The sequence below is a fragment of the Sparus aurata genome, chromosome 12 (genome assembly GCF_900880675.1).
Source record: "Sparus aurata chromosome 12, fSpaAur1.1, whole genome shotgun sequence".
Lineage (NCBI taxonomy): Eukaryota > Metazoa > Chordata > Actinopteri > Spariformes > Sparidae > Sparus > Sparus aurata.
In genome coordinates this window covers 15,261,205-15,284,062 of record NC_044198.1, presented here as the reverse complement: position 1 = coordinate 15,284,062, position 22,858 = coordinate 15,261,205, and the positions used below count along the sequence as shown (strand labels likewise).

General features: G+C 41.0%; 2 protein-coding genes and 2 long non-coding RNA genes across 6 annotated transcripts in view; 1 reads left to right on the top strand and 3 right to left on the bottom strand.

The window, feature by feature from the left end:
• Positions 1 to 879, bottom strand: part of lrrc75bb (leucine rich repeat containing 75Bb) — a 32,102-nt gene extending 31,223 nt beyond the window's left edge. Inside the window, exon 1 of the mRNA XM_030436088.1 lies at positions 72 to 879. Coding sequence (XP_030291948.1) covers positions 72 to 353 — 282 coding nt within the window. The 5' untranslated portion in view covers positions 354 to 879. The remainder of the gene's footprint in view (positions 1 to 71) is intronic.
• A 3,087-nt stretch (positions 880 to 3,966) lies between these two features.
• Positions 3,967 to 7,589, bottom strand: LOC115592879 (uncharacterized). The gene is made up of 3 exons (XR_003986234.1): positions 7,394 to 7,589; positions 4,303 to 4,467; positions 3,967 to 4,215 (listed from the first exon to the last, which is right to left on the bottom strand). It is a non-coding gene; the product is annotated as an uncharacterized LOC115592879 (long non-coding RNA).
• ggt1b (gamma-glutamyltransferase 1b) lies at positions 4,392 to 22,242 on the top strand. 3 transcript variants are annotated; one of them, XM_030436085.1, is made up of 14 exons: positions 4,392 to 4,470; positions 5,013 to 5,071; positions 9,751 to 9,951; positions 10,142 to 10,272; positions 10,389 to 10,478; positions 10,710 to 10,902; positions 11,492 to 11,652; positions 12,044 to 12,193; positions 13,842 to 13,978; positions 17,781 to 17,968; positions 18,074 to 18,201; positions 18,921 to 19,033; positions 19,167 to 19,280; positions 21,106 to 22,242. In XM_030436085.1, exons 3-14 carry the CDS (start codon positions 9,785 to 9,787, stop codon positions 21,250 to 21,252), a joined length of 1,719 nt encoding a protein of 572 aa, XP_030291945.1. In that variant the 5' UTR covers positions 4,392 to 4,470; positions 5,013 to 5,071; positions 9,751 to 9,784; the 3' UTR covers positions 21,253 to 22,242. The 3 variants fall into 3 exon arrangements, with proteins under 3 accessions (XP_030291945.1, XP_030291946.1, XP_030291947.1); XM_030436086.1 differs by lacking the exons at positions 4,392 to 4,470; positions 5,013 to 5,071 and adding an exon at positions 9,425 to 9,502; XM_030436087.1 differs by lacking the exons at positions 4,392 to 4,470; positions 5,013 to 5,071 and adding an exon at positions 9,517 to 9,536.
• On the bottom strand, positions 6,477 to 7,350 carry LOC115592878 (uncharacterized). The gene is made up of 2 exons (XR_003986233.1): positions 6,941 to 7,350; positions 6,477 to 6,694 (listed from the first exon to the last, which is right to left on the bottom strand). It is a non-coding gene; the product is annotated as an uncharacterized LOC115592878 (long non-coding RNA).
• Positions 22,243 to 22,858: the final 616 nt, after the last annotated feature.

Sequence of the window (22,858 nt, the reverse complement as noted above, 5' to 3'; positions counted from 1 at the left end):
ATCCCTTTTTAATAACAGCGTTTCAAAATAAAAGTTCCTTTCAGGGATCCCACCAGTCTCCCCCTCCTCACCTTCCTCAGCAGTTTGAGCACTTCAGCCGCCTGCTCCGTCTTCTGCTCCCGGAGAAGCCTCTGGATCTCCCGGATCCACGCCACCCGCCTCACATATGGGCTGTGGTTGGTTTTCCGCAGCATCCCTGGCAGCTTGTCGGACTTGAGCATCAAGGAGGTAAACAAGAAGTCTCCGCCGCCACTTCTCTCGCCCTCCCCCGGGCTGTCATCCCTCTTGCGTCTCCTCTTGGACAACTTGCTGTCGAAATCGAGACTCCTCTGTCTGGTCAACTTAGAGCCCATCACTCCTGAGAGGGTGCGTCGGTTATAGTAGTAATAGTAGTAGTGGAGGAGGTGGTGGTGGTGAGAGAGATTTCACAACATGCAGCCAAAACATCACACTTAACTTGCAGCCAGATGAGCCGAGACACTCCTGCCCCTTCAGTTCAAAACAGTGTCTTGAAAAAAAAAAAGTTTCAACACAGCATCATTTTCATCTTCATCATCATCATCACAACAACAACGCGTGTCCGGGCTCGGCTGCCGTCGGTTCCCCCCTGCTCGCATCCGTCCACGCGCACTGCCTGAGCTGAGCACTCTGGCATCCTCCTCGCTTCACTCGGAGCTTGGTGCGCTTCCCTCAGCCAATCAGATCGTGGCTCCCCGCACAGCCCCGAGAGTGAGAGTCAGGGAGGGAAAAGAAAAAAACAAACAAACAAAAAAAAAACACTGTCGGCTGCCTGGATATCTCACTTTGACCCCCGCATCACAGCGCGCAGGTTGTTTATGTGACACCGAGTCAATCAGGGAAAGTAGACCCGTTTAATCCTCCTGCGTTATTTCAGGCTCTTATGTAACCGTTTCATAATCCAGTAATATGAAAATGTGATAGATAGATAGATAGATAGATAGATAGATAAAAGTATTTATTGCAAAGGTGTTGCATTGGATTGCATTACATTTTAAAGATGTTCATATTTGATTGAAATGATCCATCAGGATATCTGTAAAGTTGTGATATCATAACTACTGTGTACAGTCACAGCCCTCCACACAACCCGCAGTATAGCTGTGGTTGCAAAAACACCAGCAGACACTGTGCTTAACCACAGTGGGAGATGCTGGCTCAGGCTTGTGAGTGCTGACCAATCATAGCAGACTGGGCTTTATTTTTTTTTTGGGGGGGGGGGGGGGGGGGGGCACTGAAGAGACCGGCAGTAAAATGGAGCAGTCATACAGTAGAATGAGAAAAATAAAGTGTTTCTTGAATATTAAAGGATGTAAACATTTTAAAAGATGCTCAAAATAGTGTAAACCTTAAAATGAGCATAATATGGGACCTTTAATGATGATGGCAAGTAGCCGCAGGAGAGGCCGCCTGCTGAGGCTGAGTAATAACATTAAAGCTCTCCTGTTTAAATTGCAAAATAGTCTCTAACTAAAGTACATCCATCAGTGATGCCGACTGCATGAGCTCAAGGTTTGGGTGCGCATTAAATCAGGAATAGTATTGATCCAAAAAAACAACTAAACAGCAGCCTCAGCTGGTTTAACTGGTCTACCACATCACTGGTGGGTGTTGTTACAGGAGCAACACACTTGAACCTGCAACCAGAGGTCACTACTGCTTTTCTTAATTTTACTCTTTTAAATTTCCAAGTGAAATCACATAGTCATTGCTTTTGTAGTCAAAATTATTAATATATTAAAAGTTTTTATTTTCTCTCAGTGGCTGGAGGGGTTTGCTGATGTAAATTTCTCAATCTTGGTTTAAATGTTTTTTCCCTCATAGACAAATACACAAATAGACACAAATAAATCTTGCTTTTCCTGACCTGTACTCAGCTTCTTACCATACTGAGGTGATGTGTAAGTTCAAGCTTTCCGCCTGGCAGTAAGTTACACTTAATGAATACAATTTTATGTTGCCCCTGGTAGACTACAAACAAATACACACAAAAATAAACCAACGATTCCTGAATACTCATGTTATAATGCAGTAATAATGTGAACTTGTTGACGGGCGTCGCGGCTTTGATCCCATCACAAAATGGCCTCTTGCTGCTTTTGCTGCGTCTCTAAACTACATTCCCTGTTATTGACGCATCAGCTAAATGCATGTGGTGAATCTGTGCCTGTCTGGTCAGTGAGGATGTGGGATGAGTCAGGGCCCCGATCTTGCAAATCCTAACCCACTGTCGGCCATTTATAATGTAACCACCCTTTTACATCACCGACAGCTTGCAGTGTGATTGACCGTAATAAGTTGTCTCCACTCTCAGACTAAATGCAAAAGCCATGGAAACAGTGATGAACTGTATGCTGGAGAATAGAGTAATTTCCCGAGCGCCTGGTGCATCCCCACCATGCTGGTATTAAAGTGTAATGGCTCTCATTGGCTCTGTCTGGATGTCTGTGGTGGGATTTAACTGCCCACCACAGGGTTATTGATCTCCAGAAATGTCTGGGCTATACGTTTTTCTTGACACTTTTTACCACCAATTTTACCACAGTCGAAGGCAAAAAAAAAAAAAGAAAAAAATCCTCTGCATTACAAAGTTTTGTTTGACTTGTCAGAAAACCTCATACGCAGTATTTTGTACCCTCTTCTGTGGAACACACTTCTGCAAAGACCGTCCACTACAGCACACAATGTTTGTTTTAGTGAGAAAGCACCTAGCTGGATGACGGAGATATGGCTCGTATTGGTCTAAATCAAAAAACTGAAATTGTGTGAAGCTGTTTAAGAGTCAAAAAATCCTCTTTTAGTTTCTCTCATGATCGTGGTCACACCCCAACCTTTACCAAGTTAGAAGCAGGAAATTAAACATGATACTATATTTATGTTTTCATTGGTGTACAACGACCTGAATCTGAGAATTGCTTAGTTTTTGTTCCCTTACAACCAATATGTTGATCTTCATTCAAAGGTTTACTTCTCCCAAAAACACAGAATGAATTAATACAAATAAAACAAAAATTGGAAAAGAGGAAATTGAAACACATGTGGACTGCTGCATCTGAAAGAAAACAAATAAGAGATTAGAGGTCCATGTGATGAATCAAATGAATCTCAGGTCTGTTAAATAAGGTTAAATAAAGTTCCCAGTTAAAATAGAACTTTTGTTTGAAAAGAACCAAGAGTAGGAGACTCCTGTTAATCTGCTGCCAGATGAGAAGCTACAGAGGGTGAGTGGGTGTGTACAGTCTTGGCTCAGGTGAACTTAATCCAGTCAGGTGAGGTGTGACCAAGAGCGCAGGAAAAAGCCAATGAGTGTATGTATTGTTTTCAGGTATTTAAAATGATGTTTTCTGTTTTCAGTTGCGCTCTGTTTTTCGTTTAGGCAACAAAAAGACCTACTTAGGTTTAGGAATATGAATAAGATCAACGACAAATCGACGTTCACTATTGGTTTTGAAAGGGACAATGCGAAACAATGCATTATGCATAATTTGAGGATAAACATGGATCAAAAGTTTTGTGTCAGAGGGAGGATTTTAGAAACAAAACTGCAGACGTACTATAGCTATTGACCTGCTGCCAAAAAGCGATGTGAGATGCTTCACGAGAAAGCAGCTTTTGAAAGGAGCGCTTAAAAAGTCCTTTCTGATCGTACTCAGAGGGATGCTTCAGATCTGGTCCAGCAGAAAGAAACACACAAATGGACACTTGAGAAGTTTAAAGCAACTCTCTGTGTCATATTCTGATTAATAAGCCATTCAAGGTGTCTTTAAATCTAACAGTATGATGGTGGTTGTGTCGGGTTGTAGCGGCCCAGATGAGTGCAATGTTTTCCTACATACCATGTCCATGAAACAAACTATGGATATGTAGTATAGATGATGGCCTCCAGCTGTGAAAACACAAACATGAAGTGCTGGTGTTATCACAGCTGTAACCAGATGATGGAAAAAATACACTGCATTTAAGAAGAGTGCTTGGACGGTGCTAACACTTTCAAATACAAGAGTGACAAGGAGTTTTTTTGTACACCAAAACCATGTGATGTTGCTTAATTTTTAAAGAAAAGGCTCTGTTAACCTGAATAACCTTTAAGCCAAACATAACCATCTGAGTATAACTGAAAATCAAAAATCATTTTTCAGCTTCGTGTCTAATTGCACTCCGACCGCTCCTCCTTCAGCACCTTCATGCCATCTGGAACTGAAACAAATCAGATGTTTTTAGCGCTCTGTTTGATTCCCTGTTTCCTCTGTTTAAATGGTGGTTACCTGCGATAAGCGGTATTACCTGACAGTTAGCCTGGGGCCTCCGTCCCGTCTCTGGCTGCTTACTTAACAGACCCCTCTGATCGGACTCTTCACACTGTTCCCCTGCAGCTCGCTCTCAGTGCTCCTTCCTCCCCTCATGGCAGATGTGATCTTCGCCCACGCAGCCCCGAAAGCCTTCGTTTTCCTGGTGAGGAGGCACTTTGGTTTAAAACTTTGAAATCAGAGGTTTTTTTTTAATGCCATCGCGGCCAAAAAATATCTCGCTGCAACAGAACTTTGAAGCAGGTCCCTCCTTAGATCAGTTTGTAAAAGTGTTGACTACCTGGATGTCAGCCATTTGAAATGAACCACCAGAAAACTGAGGCTACTGTTAGTTCATCTTTGTTGCAGATCAGTGAGTATCCCTGCAGAAGAAGAAGAACTATTCATTTAGTGAACTTTTAAGCTTTGAGTGCCACTGCAGATAAAGAGCTATTCATCTGGTGAATTGTAGTTTCCTCTCAGTTTCAGGGCCACGCAATTGCTCCGTGGTAATGTGTAATGTGAAGATTGACTACAGATGGCTGACGTGAATGTCGTCTCAGGTTGTTTCTCCTGTCTCTGACTTTTTTTTCTTCCCTCAGTAAAACAAGATAGGTGCTTTATGATGGGGTGGGTTAAGGTTTAATGACTTTCTCATAGTTAAACATTGAGAACCGCAGTAAGCCTATAACCTATCAACTGCTGCAGATCGAGGCGAACACATACAGTGAGCAACCCGTCGCCGAGGCCCACCGAGAAGAATCAAGGTAAGACAAGACATTTTTTTTTAAATGTATCTAGGAGGGCTCATCTAGATCATCCAGGTGGTGAAATGTTTCATTCAAATCTAAGACGAGGATTTGGATTTAAATTTCCCTATGTCACTTCACCTCACAAACTTTTGCTTTAAATTCTTGAAGTAACTTTCAAGGTGGGTTAGTCAAAAATGTTTAAATAGTTTGTGTACTGTAATACTCAACAGCAGCTCTTGTGCTGTGCAGCCGAATCAATTCATTTGCCGGTTATGTAATCTGGCTTCATTCCTTCAACAGACCCAAAGAATCTGCATGACAGTCGGCTTTGGGGTATGCAGCAAACTGGAGGTTTATTAAGCAAAAATAACTGAGGGCTTTTTTAAAATGTTTTGATTCTTCTGTCTGGCTGCGTAAAGCACACTAACTCACAGTCAGATCATATCAGACACACAAAACTATTCAGTGTTCAGACAACTTCACTTCAACACAACTTAATACACACTTCAGAAATATGCATCTCATCAGTAGGTATTAATTTAATTGACAGCAGTAGTTAATTTTCTAACTACTGACTACAAATCAAACTTCCTGGCAGGGACTTTCACAAAGTTAACTATAGTGTTTGATAAGTAAGTAGCCTGGAGCCCTGTGTGTTGGCAAGTATTGAAAAACACACCTTCTTAAACTTTAGACTGTTAAGCAGTGAGGTTTTAAGGATGTCAGTAAAGGTGGATTTCATTCTTAAAACCAGGGAATTAATCAATGTAAACTGGGATTAGCGTTGTAATGCTGCCAATGGGGCTCCATATTCAATGTGACCTCTTACCAACAGGTCTTTGTCAAGTCAACTTTCATTTGTTATCTCATGACGCCTTTCATTTGAAACACGTCTCAACCACACTCGCCGACTCATTTACAGAGACCAAACATTTTGAGGTGACAGTGGTAATATGCAACACATATTTGGTTTAAGACAATAAAACTAAAGACAAAACTCCCATCAGCCTCAGCTTTACTTGCCTTGGTCATTGTGAATGCATCACTCAGGAATGTAGCTGGCAGTGGAGCTTAGTGTTTGAGTGACTAAGATCTTGATTTGGCTTAAGCTGTCTTCAAACTGATTGTGTGAACTTGCAGCCTGTAAGGCAAGTTTATTTGTATAGCACAGTTCAAACACAAGGCAACTCAAAGTGCTTTACAGGGGCACAGTGGCGCCCCCAGGACATTTTCATAGTGGTGGCCAGATCTTAGGGTGGCACACCAAATTGGTCCTCCTTGTGGCAACTCAGATTCAGTTCCTGTCTGTGGCTGTGTATTTCATGCCCCTTGACTCTTTTTCATTACAAAGACAATATGAATCCAGATCATTTACCTCAAGTTTGAGAAACACGCAAACATTTCGGAAAACACACAAATGTTTCAAATAATTTCCAATACAGCTTTATTTGGCTGTCACAAAACATACATCATCAAAAGGGAAGACTAAAATGCCGGCAGTTGTAGCAGTAAGCACAGTCCTTGTACTGAGAGTGTTCAAGCCATTTGTGTAAAGAGTACCACTTTTTATAAGGGAACTGTCTTCTGTCTCCCCGAAGAGTCCTGGGGAAAATCCTGGTGTAAGTCCCCGGCTCCCATCTGAGATAGATCAAGGATACAAGAGGAAAAAACTATTAGTCTGATTTTAAAATACTGGCCTGTAAATGTTTCTATTCGGAATATTCTTAGCCTCAACTACTGATAGAGGTGAATCATAAAGGTTTTATATAATTACCATGAAATTTCCTCACTCACTCGAAACATACTATAAACATAGATTTATTAAAATGATTTTACGCTGTAGCCATCCATTTCATTATCATGGGCACACACAGATAAATTCACCTGTTGCTCCAGGCAGGAGTGGCTGAAACTTCACTGCTCTCCGTGGCTGAACTTGCTCCCTGTTCCAAACTTTCAGGTAAATGATCTGTCTCTGAGTCTCCTTCACACTGTCTCGGCTACAGGGTCAACCACCTCCTCACTGCTGTCAGGAAACTGCGTCTGCAGTTCCTCCACTGTCGACTGAGTCCTTTCTGTGCTTACTTTCTTATTCGAAAATAGAGAGGAAGTTGGTGGTGCGACGTACGTTCTCTTATTGTCTGCAGATTAACATGGCAGCCAGGAGCATCACAATCAGCAGCACACACGTTGACTAACGTTGCTCATAGACTGGGCCAACGTCCGCTAACGTCACTCTCTCTCAGCTGTATGAAAACCGTCACAGAAAGCCATGACAACGCCGAGGCTCAGACTGACGCTGCTTAGCAACGAACCGTACAGCATTAACGTACTTACCGGTTACTGCCAGCGTTAGCTTGATGCCGGCCGTATCCGTGTACCGGGGCATAGTGAAGATTCTGGCAACAGAGAAGTGGAAGAGTCAAAATGTGTGGGGCGACTAAGTTGTGATTAAAGTTTACAGAATGTGGCTTCTTTTCAATTAATTAAACTTGCGCGCCCAAGCTGCACTGTTTCTTCCTCTGCTTCTTGCGCTGATTTTCCGGCAGGCTGCACGCCTTTCGGCACATTACCGCCCCCACAGGTGGAGATTTAGCACCTCAGTCAGTTATTATCCCCATTCATACAGAGAAGCCGCATTAACGCCGCAGCAGCGGTTCGCCAATTCTCCGCCTTTGGTCATTCACACAGAGTGAAGCATCTCTGCCTTAAAGACGAACCACTGTCTAATTCACACAGAAACCCGGCGCTGCGGCTCCTAAAGAGGCGTGACGCCACACGCCACGATGATGACTTCTGTGTGTTTTCAAGGTGTTTCCCTGGTGTCCCTCTGTCAATCTAAACCACTTTATAATCACATGGATGCTGTTATAATGTGTTGTAATTGAGATCCTGACCCACCAAAAATCCTGGAAAGTGACAGAGTTACGTTTTTTGCGCTTAATTACATATTTACATAATTGGCATCAGTAAACTGGATGCTGTCTGACTCTGTCACTCGCGGGGACAGAGGCCATTTTCCGGGGGAAAGTTCACCAAAGTCTCCGTCACGAGGGCTGACGGTCGCAGTGATTTATTTTCATCACAAACACTCGGTCAGTTAAAGTTTTTTGCCGGTGACAGATGCTGTTTTTCGGGCAGAAATGTGGCAATGGTCCCCCTAGCCACCCCTTTGTATGCCCTGAGGGACCTGAATGTAAATAACATTAAAATACATAAAAAACTGCATCTAAAATACATTTAAAAAGATGTCAAGGAGCAAAACATTAAAACAAGTTAAGAAATAGTGAAGTAGGCTAAAATAGAAAAGTTTTAAAAGAGACGAGACTAAAGAATAAAAGTCACAGTGCAGTTCAAAGCCTTAAAACTGCTTCAGTGAAAAGCAGTGTCAAACAGAAAGGTCATCAGTCTTGATTTAAAAGAGGTGAGATTTGGATCAGATCTGCAGTTTTTGGGAAGTTTGTTCCAGATATGTGGCGCATAATAACTGAACGCTGCTTCTCTGTGTTTAGCTCTGACTCTAGGGACTGACAGCAGACCTGTGCCTGACGACCTCAGAGGTCTGGATGGTTCATAATATGGCAGCAGATCAGAAATGTATTTCTGTTGTAAAACAACAGTACTACACTGAACATTGTGATGAAATCTAATGTGTTTTTACACCCTGTTTTATAACAGCTACATGGATTTCTTGATTTATTTTTTAAGGAGTACTCCATCGATATAAATGCTAATGCTTCTGTGAAAAAAAATATTGTATAAAGCCTTTTTGCGGCTCCAGAGGAAGCTGAGTGAAATCTGATAAACTTCAAGTGATGTCACTTGAGTCTGTGTTGATTGGATCCCGAGAAAGAAAAAGAAATCTGATGGTGTTGAGTAATAAATAAGCAGTTAACAGACCTCTATTCTCTGCTCTCATTTCTGCTTGAGGCTACATCGTCCACAACTAGAATAACAAGGCAGAACCTCTGTTGAAATGCCAGTTGTGGAGCTGCATTGTGTATATCTCTGGCTGTGCTGTATCAATTTTTATGTATTTTAAAATTAGTGGAGTGCTAAATTGGTGGAGAACTCTTTTAATCATTTGATCTAATTTTTTAAATCATCATGTCTAATTTCCCTGTTTTGGTAAATGAAAACGCATGCACTGACCATTAACAAAAGGAATTGCAACAGCTTTATGTAAGAGTCAATGAGTCACTAGCTAACCTTTACCTCCTTTGGTCTTTTGACCGTTGTTTTTACTTACTTACTTCCATTTAATGTTTCTCACCTGTCAGCAAAACTACAAAATCTTGTGCAACTTCCTGCTCCTAAATTGAAAGTCTTCAGACAGCAGGGTGTCTTGGACTCAGCTCACTCATACTCACTTCATCCTCAACTAATTTTGTAGTCCTGCTGTCTGGAGGACTTTCTGGACATCAGTTGGCTTGATGGATTTAATTTGTAAGAGCTTTTTATGTACTTTGACATCTCAAGTGTAAGTTTGACCTGTCATGTGACGCATTATATTGCTCAAAATGAATTGACTCTACTGACGATGCAATATTAATACAACATTGTGCAACACTGTATTGTGTGACTTTTGATTGATGTGATGTGTAATGGGTTTTAAACTTGTCTTTGTTTGCTTCTGATTTAACAGATTACCTCCCTTTGCATTTAAATACAAACAATGCTTTTTGTCTTGACAGGCATTAAAGTATTTATTATTCCCGAGCTACATAAATGGCAAAGAAGACAATATTGGTGGGTCTGGCGGTACTGCTGTTGGCAGCTGTCGGCACTTTTGTGGGCGTCTTCTTCGGTGTGGGGAGAAAGACGGAGCCAAGTCAGCATGTGAACCTGAAGGCAGCTGTGGCAGCAGATGCTGGGCCGTGTTCAGAGGTCGGCAGGTGAGAGCTTCAATCACAGACTGTAAACGGACTTGCACACGCTTGACTTTATCACACATAAAGATCCCTGTGAACCTGCGTTGTTTGATTTATTTGTCTTTGCCAGTGCAGGGTCTTAAGATCTTCAGTGTAAAGACTAATCCTCCACCTCTCCCCGCCCTTGGTGTGCTTTAATACATTTTTACCACAGAGACATACTGAAGAAAGGGGGGTCTGCAGTGGATGCCTCCATAGCTGCTTTACTGTGTGTTGGACTTATGAATGCTCACAGTGCGGGCATCGGAGGGGGGCTTTTCTTCACCATCTATAACGCAGAAACAGGTACACCTTGACTCAAACAAACATCACCACCACCACCAAAGACTTCTATTGTTTCCCCACTGACACAACAAACCCTGTATACTACATAAATTTCTTCATCTGTGATTCACACACAGGGCTGGTTGAAACCATTGATGCCAGGGAGACGGCACCACGCAATGCGACAGAGAACATGTTCGGGAACAGCACAGAATTATCCCAGAAAGGTAATGTTTAACCAGCGCTATCTCTCAGACATGGAAATGAGTGGAGGGAAGCTGTAGTTAACAATCTTATGAAAGAGACTGACCTTGTGATAGCGACAGACAAAAGCCAGATTAGATTGTGTATTTTCCGAGAGCTGCGACAGAATCTACGCCCAGGAATTAAAAAACAACAAAAACTTCAAATGATGTCTGTAATTTAAGTCTTTGTTTCCTTGGTTTCATGGCTGGTAGGGGGGTTAGCTATCGCTGTACCAGGGGAGATCAGAGGCTATGGGATGGCACACAGACGACACGGCAAGCTGCCTTGGAAAGACTTGTTCCAGCCGAACATTGAACTTGCAGAAAAAGGTTTCCCTGTGGGCAGGGCACTCGCCAAGGCTCTGTCCAGCAACAAGAACACCATCATCAAGGACCAAGCCTTATGGTAAGAGGTCTCACCCCAACAAGAATCAACCTATTAGTAAATGTTGAAACTCTAGGTTTCTTTATGTTGAATTTTCAGTTTCATGTTGTGACAACTTTGTCCTTAAAGAAAGCCTTTGGTTTTCCGCCTGAACCTAGCCAGACTGGTTAGGTCCAGGCAGAAAACCACCTTTTTTCGGGTTTGGCAAAAATAATGTTTTGTTGCCACTAACAGCTGGAAAATGTCCAAATGTATCTTTAAAACTACCTGTTCGGGGCCCCAAAGTGTTCCCACGTCTCGCCAAGAAATACCTGTTTTGATGCCACTACAACAGCTGGAAGGTTGTCCTGAAGTATTGTTAAAACTAGCTGGATTTGTTGCCACTAACAAGGCTGGAAAAGGTCTGATGTCCTGTTAAAAATATCTGAATGAATTTGGGCTGCAAATTGTCACAATCGCAGGTCAAAAATAGTAGGTTTTGTTGCCACTAACACAGCTGAAAATGTCCTGATGTGTTCTTAAAAATCCCTGTTTCAGCTGCAAATCATCCTGAAGTCTCGTCATGATCATAACTATCATTCTATAATGTATGTTTTCCCCTCTTTTTCAGTGAAGTGTATTGTGGGGGAAATGGTGACGTCCTAAAAGAAAATGACACCGTCACATATACCAAGCTTGCACAAACTTATAGGAAAATAGCCGAAGAGGGTGCTGATGCTTTCTACCAGGGAGAGCTAGCTCAGAAACTTGTGGCAGATATTCAAGAGGCAGGTAAGTACCTTTTTATTATTTATAGAAAAGCTGCTTTTCTCTGTGTTGAATTAAATGGACTCCTACTGTAAATAAGTGCTTCAACAAGTTTCTACTTTTGTCGTTCTTTAGTTGCAAATAGATCCATCTTTTTATTCTAGACTTTATTTTAATATCTAAGCAGATTAGATTGTGTTTTCTGTACCCACGATTTTATGTCACAGTAATGAAGCACATTACCATTATTATCGTTATCACCACTACCATTTAAAGTCATTTGCTAAAAAGACTTGAGGACATATCATATTATATACCAACATGCACCTCTCTCTGCACATCTAATTTTCATGATAGGGAGGATTTGTATTTCTGCCCAAGTGTGCATTCACAGTGTGTGTCAATCCGTGTTTAGGCGGTATCATCACAATGGAGGATCTGAAGGATTATGTGCCCGTCTTGGATGAGAACCCTTTAAGGGTGAATGTGGGGGAGTACACCATGGCTGTTCCCAATGCCCCCGCTAGCGGCCCTGTGCTCTCGCTGATATTAAACATCTTGAATGGTAAGCCTTGATGCTTTGTCCAAAAAACAGCCTGAGTGGGAGAGAATGTGCTTTAATGTGAGCTGCCTTCACTTTGCCAGTCCCTCTCCACTGTGAGCAGCATGCTGATCTTCTCGACAGTAAATCTGCTCTTAAAATAAAAAAAGCTTGGCTGAGTTGAAGTTACCTAAGACTTTCTTGAACAACTTTCCGAAACACTGCTCCACATTTGTAATGTTGACATATAAATAAATAGAATATACACAGACACACACTTTTTTAGAACAATACCAGTACTGTTTACATTGTTGGGCAATCCTCAACTAAAAACAGCATTAAATGAACAGTTAACCAAGTAGTTGTTTGGTTGTATGTTGAGCGGTGTAGCAGTGTCATTGATTATAAGTCAGTCGGTTTGTTGGTGGGAGGTTGTTTCATCCACCACTTCTGTCCAGATTTAAATAGCTCCACATTTAATACATTGATTGCCACATTGAAAGGATTACTATGAAATGTGATTCATTCAAGTGGGCCCATCGCCATCCCATACTTTGGTATATGATGAAATAAGTGCAGAATACTGACGTTCCCAGTTTGATATAGTAAACCTCACTTGCCTTTACCCAGTGCTTGTCACTCCAGGTCCCCAGGCCCTCCACCCCTGCCTGTTTTAGATGTTTCCCTGATCCGACACACCTGAATCAAATGAATGGGTTGTTATCAGGCTTCGGCAGAGGAAACCTGGTGAATCTAGCTCGTCTGTTCTGGGAACTCATTTCATCCAAGTACTAGCTCAGATCTATTCTTTTTTGCTGGTAACATTTCCAGATGGTGCCTTATAAAGTCATAAATTCATAAAGTAACAAATCATGTAAAAAATTGAAAGTTGGCATGTAACTCACTCCAGTTTAGAGATTAAGTTAAACCCACTGAGTGGAACACCTGTGCTTTTGTTTGAAGTAATTAAGACCCAAAGAAAATTGAAAAGAAAGTACGCAGTCACAGTCTGAACAGCAAAGGTCATGAACATGTTGCTAATCAAATCAATGCAACCTCGTCTGTCATCATTTTCATAATGTGACCATCCATCATTCCTGATTTAACTCTCACTGGAGGAAATCCAAACCGTGCACAGTGAAGACAATGTCTCTCTGCTACTTTCCAGGACAGTCACAGTGTCAGCCTCTGAGGATTACATGAGGAACTTCCTTCCAAATTAATTTATCTCTCTGAACCTTTCCTTTCCTTTCCTCTGACTGGCCACCCACTCACTGTGCCCCCTCCCTCCCTCCCTGCCTCACACACTAACATTAATCTCACCAATTTACCTCTAATTGGACACAGTTGAGTGGTGGAGACTTCATGCAGACATTTCAGCGACTGTCCAAAACTTTTATCCCCGCTGATTTACTGTGACTCCTGCCTCTGTCCAACAGCTGAAACCCATCAAACCAGAACTCTCCAGTTCTCTCACCCTTCCTCTTGATTCCCTCTGTGGCTGTCAGGCTTATTACCCATGGTCTGGTCACGGCAGCTTTAAGAAAAACAGGAACTGGCTGGGTCAGGTTTACTTTAACTGTCTTCTACCTGAACAGCAATCTGAAAGTAAACGGATGAGCGAGGCCTGCTATTTAAACAAAGTTGCTGATCGTTGTTGTGTTTCCTACAGGCTACAAGTTCAACTCAGACAGCATGGCGAGCACGGAGAAAAAGATCCTGACCTACCATCGCATCGTGGAGGCTTATCGTTTTGCTTATGCAAAGAGGACCTTACTCGGAGACCCAAAGTTTCTCAACATCACAGATGTAAGGTCATGGTCTCTGCCCAAAACAAACAGTGAAAGCACTTTTGAAAGTCTTTAATATCTGGAGAATCACACTATTTTTGTGCTACCTACCCTGAGGCAAAAACAGCAGATCCTCTTGTAAGTAGGGAAATCAAATGTACCTAGCTTTAGGGTTGAAACTCCATTTATTTTCTTTCTCAAATTGAACATGCACATTTTAAGTAAATGTTTTAAGTATACACACAACCCTTCAGTGAAAATGTAACTGAACACCAGTGTTTTGCAGCTGCCTCTGGTTCAAAGGTTCATCCTGCGTGCAAAGCTCCTGTGGTGGCTGCGTTAACGCCAACGCTCCCAGTAGAGCTTTGGCTAACTGAGCTAACTCGTTAAAGCCAGCCACAGTTAGCATCAGTTAGCGGTTGTAGTGGCTAGCTGGGAGTTGAGACAGAAGACGCGGAGGGCATAAAGTATGATTCAGGTTCACTGACATAGTGGTGTGTGATGTTGTGCTGTAACACACTGTGCACAATGACCTAATCAGCTCAGTTTACGCATTAAGAACAGGCATTCAGATTACATATTTGGAATGACAGTGATATGATTAATACGAAAAGGGACCCAAGTGCAAGTAACACAGAGACGAGGAGGTAAAGAACAAAAAATGTTCCGTAACCCAGAAACGGAGGACAAACCATGAAGGACAAAGAGAGGGACAGATAAGCAAAACATGAAACATGAGTAGAGCTATACAAAATAAAACAGGGAGTAACTAAACCTAAAGCCCAACACATGACTGACAGAGGCCCCATTCTTTCTATTACAAGTCGGTATTCCACTAAAAATGATTTTGAAGCTGTTATTGTAAGTAAAAAAAGTCATTTAATGTTGCTTATCGGTCAGAAAATCGATCAGTTGTACCTTTTAGCACACAGAGTGGATGTTAAGATAGTCTGTAAGGTTAATGGACGATTAGAGTTAGTTAGATATCAAAAAAGTGTCAGTGAACATTATGCAGATACATTTACTGCCAACATTTTCCAATTTGGCAGATTTGGAATTAACAGATTATGGTGATAATTAACTTTTTCTTCTTAGGGAAATCAGTAAACTACGGAGCCCCTTAAGGGACATGGGGAAAAAAAAAAAATGATGGGTGAAAAAAAAAAAAAGATGTCATTTTTGCGAGATCTCGCAAAGGTTTTGCGAGATCTCGCAAAAAGTTTTGCGAGATCTCGCAAAGGTTTTGCGAGATCTCGCAAAGAGTTTTGCGAGATCTCGCAAAGAGTTTTTGCGGGATCTCGCAAAACCTTTGCGAGATCCCGCAAAAGCTGCAACACTGCTGGTCGTTCGGTAAAGTTGGAAAGATATTCACAGATTCGAACTTCAATGGATGATCAATAAATCTGAAGTGAAACGTTTTTCAAACACAAATGATGCCTCTGTCCCACCATAATAGCATAGACTATGAGCTACAAGGACCAAAACCCAGATTTTGTACTAAAATAAGCCGTCCTCCGAGCTCGACGGACAACACCGATCTCTATGCGCAGCCGGCAGCCGGGCGAGTGCGCAGGGAACGGCCGTAAGCGGTCATTTGGACCGCTGGATTTACACCCTATAATGTCTCATATAAATACCCAACTGAGTGATGAATGCATGCATTGTGTCATGATATTTTTAAAAAAAACGAAATAACACCAAAGTGTACATTTTAACTAGTTTAATTATACATTAATCGATATCATAGTAAACCGTAATTATTGCACAAGGCTTTAATAGAGAAAACCCAGAACAAGAAAAAACAATTAAAAGTAATTATTTGATTATGAAGCATTTTATTTTAACACTTAATATATAATAAAATAAATAATGATAATCGAAAAAGCTGGAAACGAGCTGATCTAAAACAAAAACAAAAAAAAAGAGCCGTTTCGATCACTTTGAGCACTCCTTGAACAAGATGCGGGCATTGATCCCAGCAAGGTCGAGGAGGATGTTATAGAAGATCGCAACTGGCCATCTTCGCTGACACGGACACGGAGGCAGTGCCGGTCCGCTGCAAACGGAACCAAACACCGGACACTTGAAATGCCACAAGCCCGTGTGTAACTGTACGAGAGGGGAGGTAATGTGCGGAGATGTGACCAGTGATCACTACGGCTCTTTGTTTGTTTTAGATCAGCTCGTTTCCAGCTTTTTCGATAATTATTTTACTATTATTGTTTTATTATATATTAAGTGTTAAAATAAAATGTTTCATAGTCAAGTAAGTTACTTTTAGTTGTTAATTTTCTATGTGTTTCTCTATTAAAATCTTGTGTAAATATGCAATGATTACAGTTTACTATGTGCGATGATGTGAATATTGATAAATGTATAATTAAACTTCTTAACGTGTTAATTTTGGAGTTATTTCGTTTTTGTTTTTTTGTTTTTTTAAATATCATGACACATGAATGCATTCATCACTCAGTTGGGTATTTACATGACAGATTATAGAGTTTAAATCTAGCGGTCCAAATGACAGCTTACGGCCGCTCTAGTAGTTTTGAATTCTGGCCCTTCTGAAGTCCAGCTGACACTTTGGTCACAGGGGATCCGCTATAGCCTATATACAGTAGGCGGCGGCTCTTACGTTTGTGGAAAATGTATTACATTTGTGGGTTTATAACATTAAATGCTGCAGATTTTTATTACGTTTGTGGGTTTATTGACGATGTTAAATGACGATATTTGTCTCTTATTACCTACAAAGCCTCCTGCAGGCCTGATGCAGATAGTCAATGAAGCCAAGAAATTATAATAAGGAATGTTCTACCTGCTCTTATAGCCTATGCACACAGCACAGGTCTTATTATAGGCTGTAATATATAAAAAATACTCAGTAGGCCTATAGTGAGGGAAAATTAGCTTTATTTGTGATTAAAATATGACGATGAGGACCCAACGATTGGCCTTCCTTTCCTTCTCAAACTATGTTGAAATTGCATCATTAAACAGCCCAGTTTTCAAAATTTTCGAAATTTCCCCGGACCCCTTAAAAAAAGACTCTCTGCGCAGTGATGCCGGTATCTGACCACTTTTTTCATTAACGAGTAATCTAACACGTCAACATTTACAAACTAGTAATCAGATTAAAGTTACTTATCATTATTTCTGTCATTTTCCTTAGTAAAAATATATAGTTCTGCTTTCTTCCTGACTCGGGGAGTGATGTCACGTGTGCCACAATTCACGTTTTCAGCATGAGCACAACTCACGTGTAACACCACGCAGCGATACAAACACAAACAACAATGAAGGGAGGAGAGAGATGCGCATTTTCTAGCTGGAAATATAGTCATTATTTTGAGTTCCTGTCAGCTAAAGATGAGAATTGTCTTTGCGAGATCTCGCAAAGGTTTTGCAAGATCTCGCAAAACCTTTGCGAGATCTTGCAAAACCTTTGCGAGATCCTGCAAAACGTTTGCGAGATCTCGCAAAACCTTTGCGAGATCCCGCAAAAATGACATCTTTTTTTTTTTTCACCCATCATTTTTTTTTTCCTCCATGTCCCTTAAGGGGCTCCGTAGTAACCCTCAATTATAACATGTAATAAAGTTGACAAATCATTCATCCTCTTCCACTTGTCTCCATAGTCATGAGCTAGGTCACCCTCAGACAACACAAAGACACTATTAAAAGCAAGCACACTTTAATAGGAACAGATAAATAGGAACAATAGTAAAATTCACCATTTGTCAATCTAAACATAATGTATAAAACTAACCTAAAATATTTGGCACATAACTTAATTTCACGTCCCCATTTCTCTTCCAAAGCTCATCCAGAACATGACATCCCATTTCTATGCTGATACCCTCCGTGGAAAGATCACAGATGACACCACACATCACATGAACTACTACGAGCCAGAGTTCTACCTGCCTGAAAACTACGGCACCTCACACATCTCAGTCGTAGCAGAAGATGGAAGCGCCGTATCCGCCACCAGCACCATCAACCGATTGTACGGGCCTCCCTCTTGACCAAGACAAAGACTCTTACCAATGTTAGTTAACCCTACTTTACCAGTGATGCCCTACATATCTCAACGGTCATTTTTGTCCCGCAGTTTTGGCTCCAAAGTCATGTCGGGATCAACAGGGATAATTCTCAACAACGAGATGGACGACTTCAGCTCCCCGCTCATCACAAACAGCTTTGGAGTGCCTCCTTCGCCGAACAATTTCATCAGGCCTGGTGAGATTGAGACCAGCACACACACTCACATGCGCATAAGAGTTTCTCAAAAGTGGTACATTTGTAGTATAAATTGGCTGTTCAATGGGAGGCTGATTGAAGGTCAAGCTGATGTCAACCTGTCCTTCCTGACACTGTGCACCAGCTTTTAAATAATGTTTTTTTGTGCATTCATACTTGAAATGTCTTCACCTCCCTGAAAGGTTTCATCCTTAGCGTTACAACACTGAATCAGACAAGAGATAAGGTTACATTTTCTGACAGAAAACAAACCATTTGCTGTCAAAGTGAAAACAGACCTGCACAAAGCTTAATTAGCTTGATTGCATGCAACAATTCAACATAAAAACAACTAACACTTGTAGAGAATAGATCAAACTGATCTTGCAAATGTGTTGCAGACAAAATAAAATGCCAGTGCAGTACCTACAGGCCTATGTCCTCCAAATTGTACCAGGGAAAGACAAGTAATGAACTGCACACTTGATGCGAAGAGAAGGCTTTTTTTCCCCCCACACAAGGGTTTTTGAATGACACCAACACAGCAAAAGGCAATAATAGTTTAGCTAGATCTACATGTTACCACACATGTAAAAGTTGAATCTACTTTGTTTTAATCTTGTGAGATAACGTAACATTAAAAACTTGGGCTACTTTAATGACATACGCTTGTTTTATTAGACTGTGTTAACATAAGCTACCACTATTTTCGCTTAAAGGAAAAAGGCCGATGTCTTCCATGTGTCCAGCGATCATCTTTGATAAAAATCACAAAATTAAGATGGTGGTCGGAGGCTCGGGAGGAACGAAGATCACCACTTCCGTCGCTCAGGTAAGACCCAGCTGCAGTCAGAAGGTGTAACCATTTCAAGTATTGTAAAATATCATGGAATGTGCTATTGTTAAGAGTGGTACCTGGTTAGTTTCTTCTTGGCTGCTGAATTATCATGTTTGCTGTTTCTCAGGTGATTCTGAATGCGCTGTTCTTCGACTACGACTTAAAGAAATCCGTGTCAGACGCAAGGCTCCACAACCAGCTGAGTCCCAACACCACTGTAGCAGAGCCTGACTTTGACAGAGTGAGTGTCACAAGCAGCAAACAATACTGATATATGTGACTAATAGCAGGTTCGGTGCAGCGTGTAGGGAGACAATCAGTCAACCAAAAGTCCAGCCAACACTGAAGCTTACATACCTCTGTCATAACTGGCACCAGGGAGACTGCTCATTATATTCACCTTCAGGGGTGTGTCCAAAGTAACAAAGAGAAAAATATTCCAGCACCAGTGTGGTAATGGTCTAATTTATGGTCTGGCTAGAAATGGGCGTATCAAAGTATACAGTATGTGGGAGCCACTGATCAAACAATGAAAGCAAGTAATGGCTTATTTTGTGAATAAAACTGTTTGTAAGGTTCCCTCTCTGCAGATGTTATAAATAAATGGTCAAGGGGAAAAAATAGAAGAGAAAACCACATACACATTCCTGCAGGCTACACATACATATACTGTTTCCTGAACTGAGACACTGGAGAACCAACCCTTGATTTGATCATAATAGATTGAGATGTAAAATAATTTGCTGCTCCAAAGGCAATAAACATGATCTTTACTTTGTTTTCTGGCATACTCGGTTTGAACTCCTGTTTGTACTTGTTAGTGATGCTTCAGTATAAACTTGTTTTTGATGTTTTCACTCAATGAAGCATGGATTTGGCATCCGATTGATTGCACTTTAAGCAGCACATCACAAGTTAGGTGTTTTCTTGCGTATTGAGGGAGATGTTCTCACAGTTCAACACAATATAAATTCTAAAAATGGGCGTCATTCGACTTTTTCCGCACAGCAACTAGCTGATAAACAAGTTTTGTTTTAAAGTAAACATGGCATCATTGATCCATGCCGCGTGATCAAAAGATGTTCGGCATGTCACACCTGTTCAGTTTTCCTTGGATGGTAGCGTTTTAGATAAGATATTAAGATATTATCTTAAAGTAGACCTATTATGCTTTTTTCTTTTTCCTTCAGTGTTTAATATATGCTCTAGTGCATATAAAAGATCTTTAAAGTTACAGTTACAGAGTCCCCACCTACAGAAGCTCCTCTCTCCCACAGAAAACACTGCTCCTGAAACACCTTGTCAGTAGTCCCGCCTTTAATTCTGTGACTCTAACCCACATCACACTACGTCACCATGTCATACATTGCATTATTCATGCCTAGTGACTAGTTTGGCACGTCAAATTTGATTTAACCAACACAGCCGCTGTGTTATTGTTTTTTAGCAGAGTTGGCTCAGGCGTGTCTGAGCTGACCAATCAGACGAGACGGGGTATTCAGGAGGGGGTGCCTTAAAGAGACAGGAGCCATACCAGAGAGTTTCAGACAGAGGAGGAATACAGAGCCGCAGCACTGGACAGTATAAGAGAACTGATGTGCTTTTTGAGCAATAGAGCATGTAAACATATTCTATTAATTACCCAAATTTAACTTATGAGCCTGAAAATTAGCAGAATAATTCTCCTTTAAAATATTAATTCAGAAAAAGTGAGTCACCCATACGACTAAAGTACATTGTCTGGAAACAAATGTACTCAGTATCAAAAGTACAAGTAAAAGTTTACATATAATTACATGCATGTATGTACTGTATACTTAACGGCCTGGTAGATAATTGGATCTGGTATTCAACATTTTTGTGATGATCAGAATCAGGTTTCTTTTCTTCTTTTGACCAAATAGACCATATACACAGAGTGGAAGTATGAAAGTATGCAAGTAGCAGAAAATGGAAATACTCAACAAGCAGCTCACAATTACAGTAACAGAGTAAATGTAAGCCTACTTAGTGACATTTCATCACTGCTGCACAGAATCGACATGTTCTTATGTTCCTATTTACAGAACATCCTGGATGGTTTGGCATCTAAGAACCATGAGACGGAGTTCCTCACATCAACAGGAGCTGTGGTACAGGCGGTGGTTCGACATGATGACGGACTCCACGCTCAGTCAGACCCTCGCAAGTGGGGGTACGCCGCTGGGTACTGAGTTCATAAACACACCACTGATTAGGCACGGAGTCTGTAGCTGTGTAAACCTTGACACCAGCGGAACAAGCTGAGCGATTAGAGACTTGATAAAGTACCAGGAACTGTCCTGGCCGCCAATTGTTTCCTCATTAGGTGAGAATAATATTAATTTGCTTCACAACACGGAACTCAGATAGCAGAGCGCTGACTTATTGTCCGTTATGACCTCGAAAACAAAGCGCCTCAGAAAGAAATTAATTCTGAATATTGACTCTCATGGGGAACACATTTATATATCACATTTTATGTCAGACAGGGGTACATGTGAACGCTGGAATCATCATTTTCACTGCAGAGGCACAGCATGTTGTTCACATTGTCGTATGTCATAAACGTGTACAAAGCCTAACTATTTATGAAGCACTTTTGTAAATCATTAGCAGTGTAGAGCTGTCTGCTGTTGTTCAATGAAAATATGATATGATGTCTACAGTACAATCTAACAATTTAACTCTAAATTAAGGACACATCCACTGAAAGAAATCAACCAAAACTAACAGAGAGACCTCAAGCTTCAACTCTCAGTTATTCTTAGATTAACATAAAAACATTTTGTTTTTATGAGGTGACAGCAAACTCACTGACAGAGCAGGAACATGCCGCTGTTAAATTAAAGGTTTATAACACCTCAGGGTCAAACTTAATAACTTACCGTAATTTCCCACAACCCAGAGTGCAATGGCCTATAATGACCCTATAACAACATTACAGCTGTTGCTGCTGGCTGTCACCACTGGGATTCAGGGCTCTTATTTTCTCAGCTGGAATGTAAATGTGTTACATGATTAGCAAGATGTATAAAAGTGTACATTTATAAGGCCTTACACTGCTGCACTGATTTGTACATGATTGTAACAGTGTTATGATGGACGTGATTTACATTCAGAGCACTTGTGTTATTGTATACCACATATATTTATTTTAAAGTAAATGAAGGACAATCTCAGTGTGAATGGATCTCTTATTTGTTCATTTCAAATAGAAATGTTTTTTTTATTGCTTTTATGAAATTTATAATGTAGATGTTGTAGATTTTTAGGTTTTCAAAATAAACACTTGAAATAAACATTTGGAGATAATATTAAGAACACACTGTATACATGCTCTTTGTCTGAGGTCTGGAGCTTTAACCTGAACAGAACAGAAGCTTTATTGGCTACTTACCGTCTGTTTGCCCAACTGTGGTTTGATTGACAGACTTAACGCTGATGGTCGACAAGAATGAGAGTCTTCAGCCATGCTATCAACTCTGTGTGTGTAGGCACAGTTGTGCTTTGGCACCAAATGGACTACCGGATTTCGTCATATGCTCACAGTTTGGTTAGGTTCAGGCAAGACAACTCCTGGGTTTGGTTTAGGAAATCTTTGTGGTTTGGCTTAAAATAACTTTAGTTCACTATGCAATTTCATATAACTCAGTCTTTTGGTTTCACACTCCTTACAAAAAGCGATCTCCTGGGTGAAAGTCCTGTGCTTGTTTGACAAAACCATCCACCCTAGCCTCCTCCTCATGTGGACTTGTTATTTTTCATGCCACCTCCCTCTTTGCTGCTGTAATAATAACT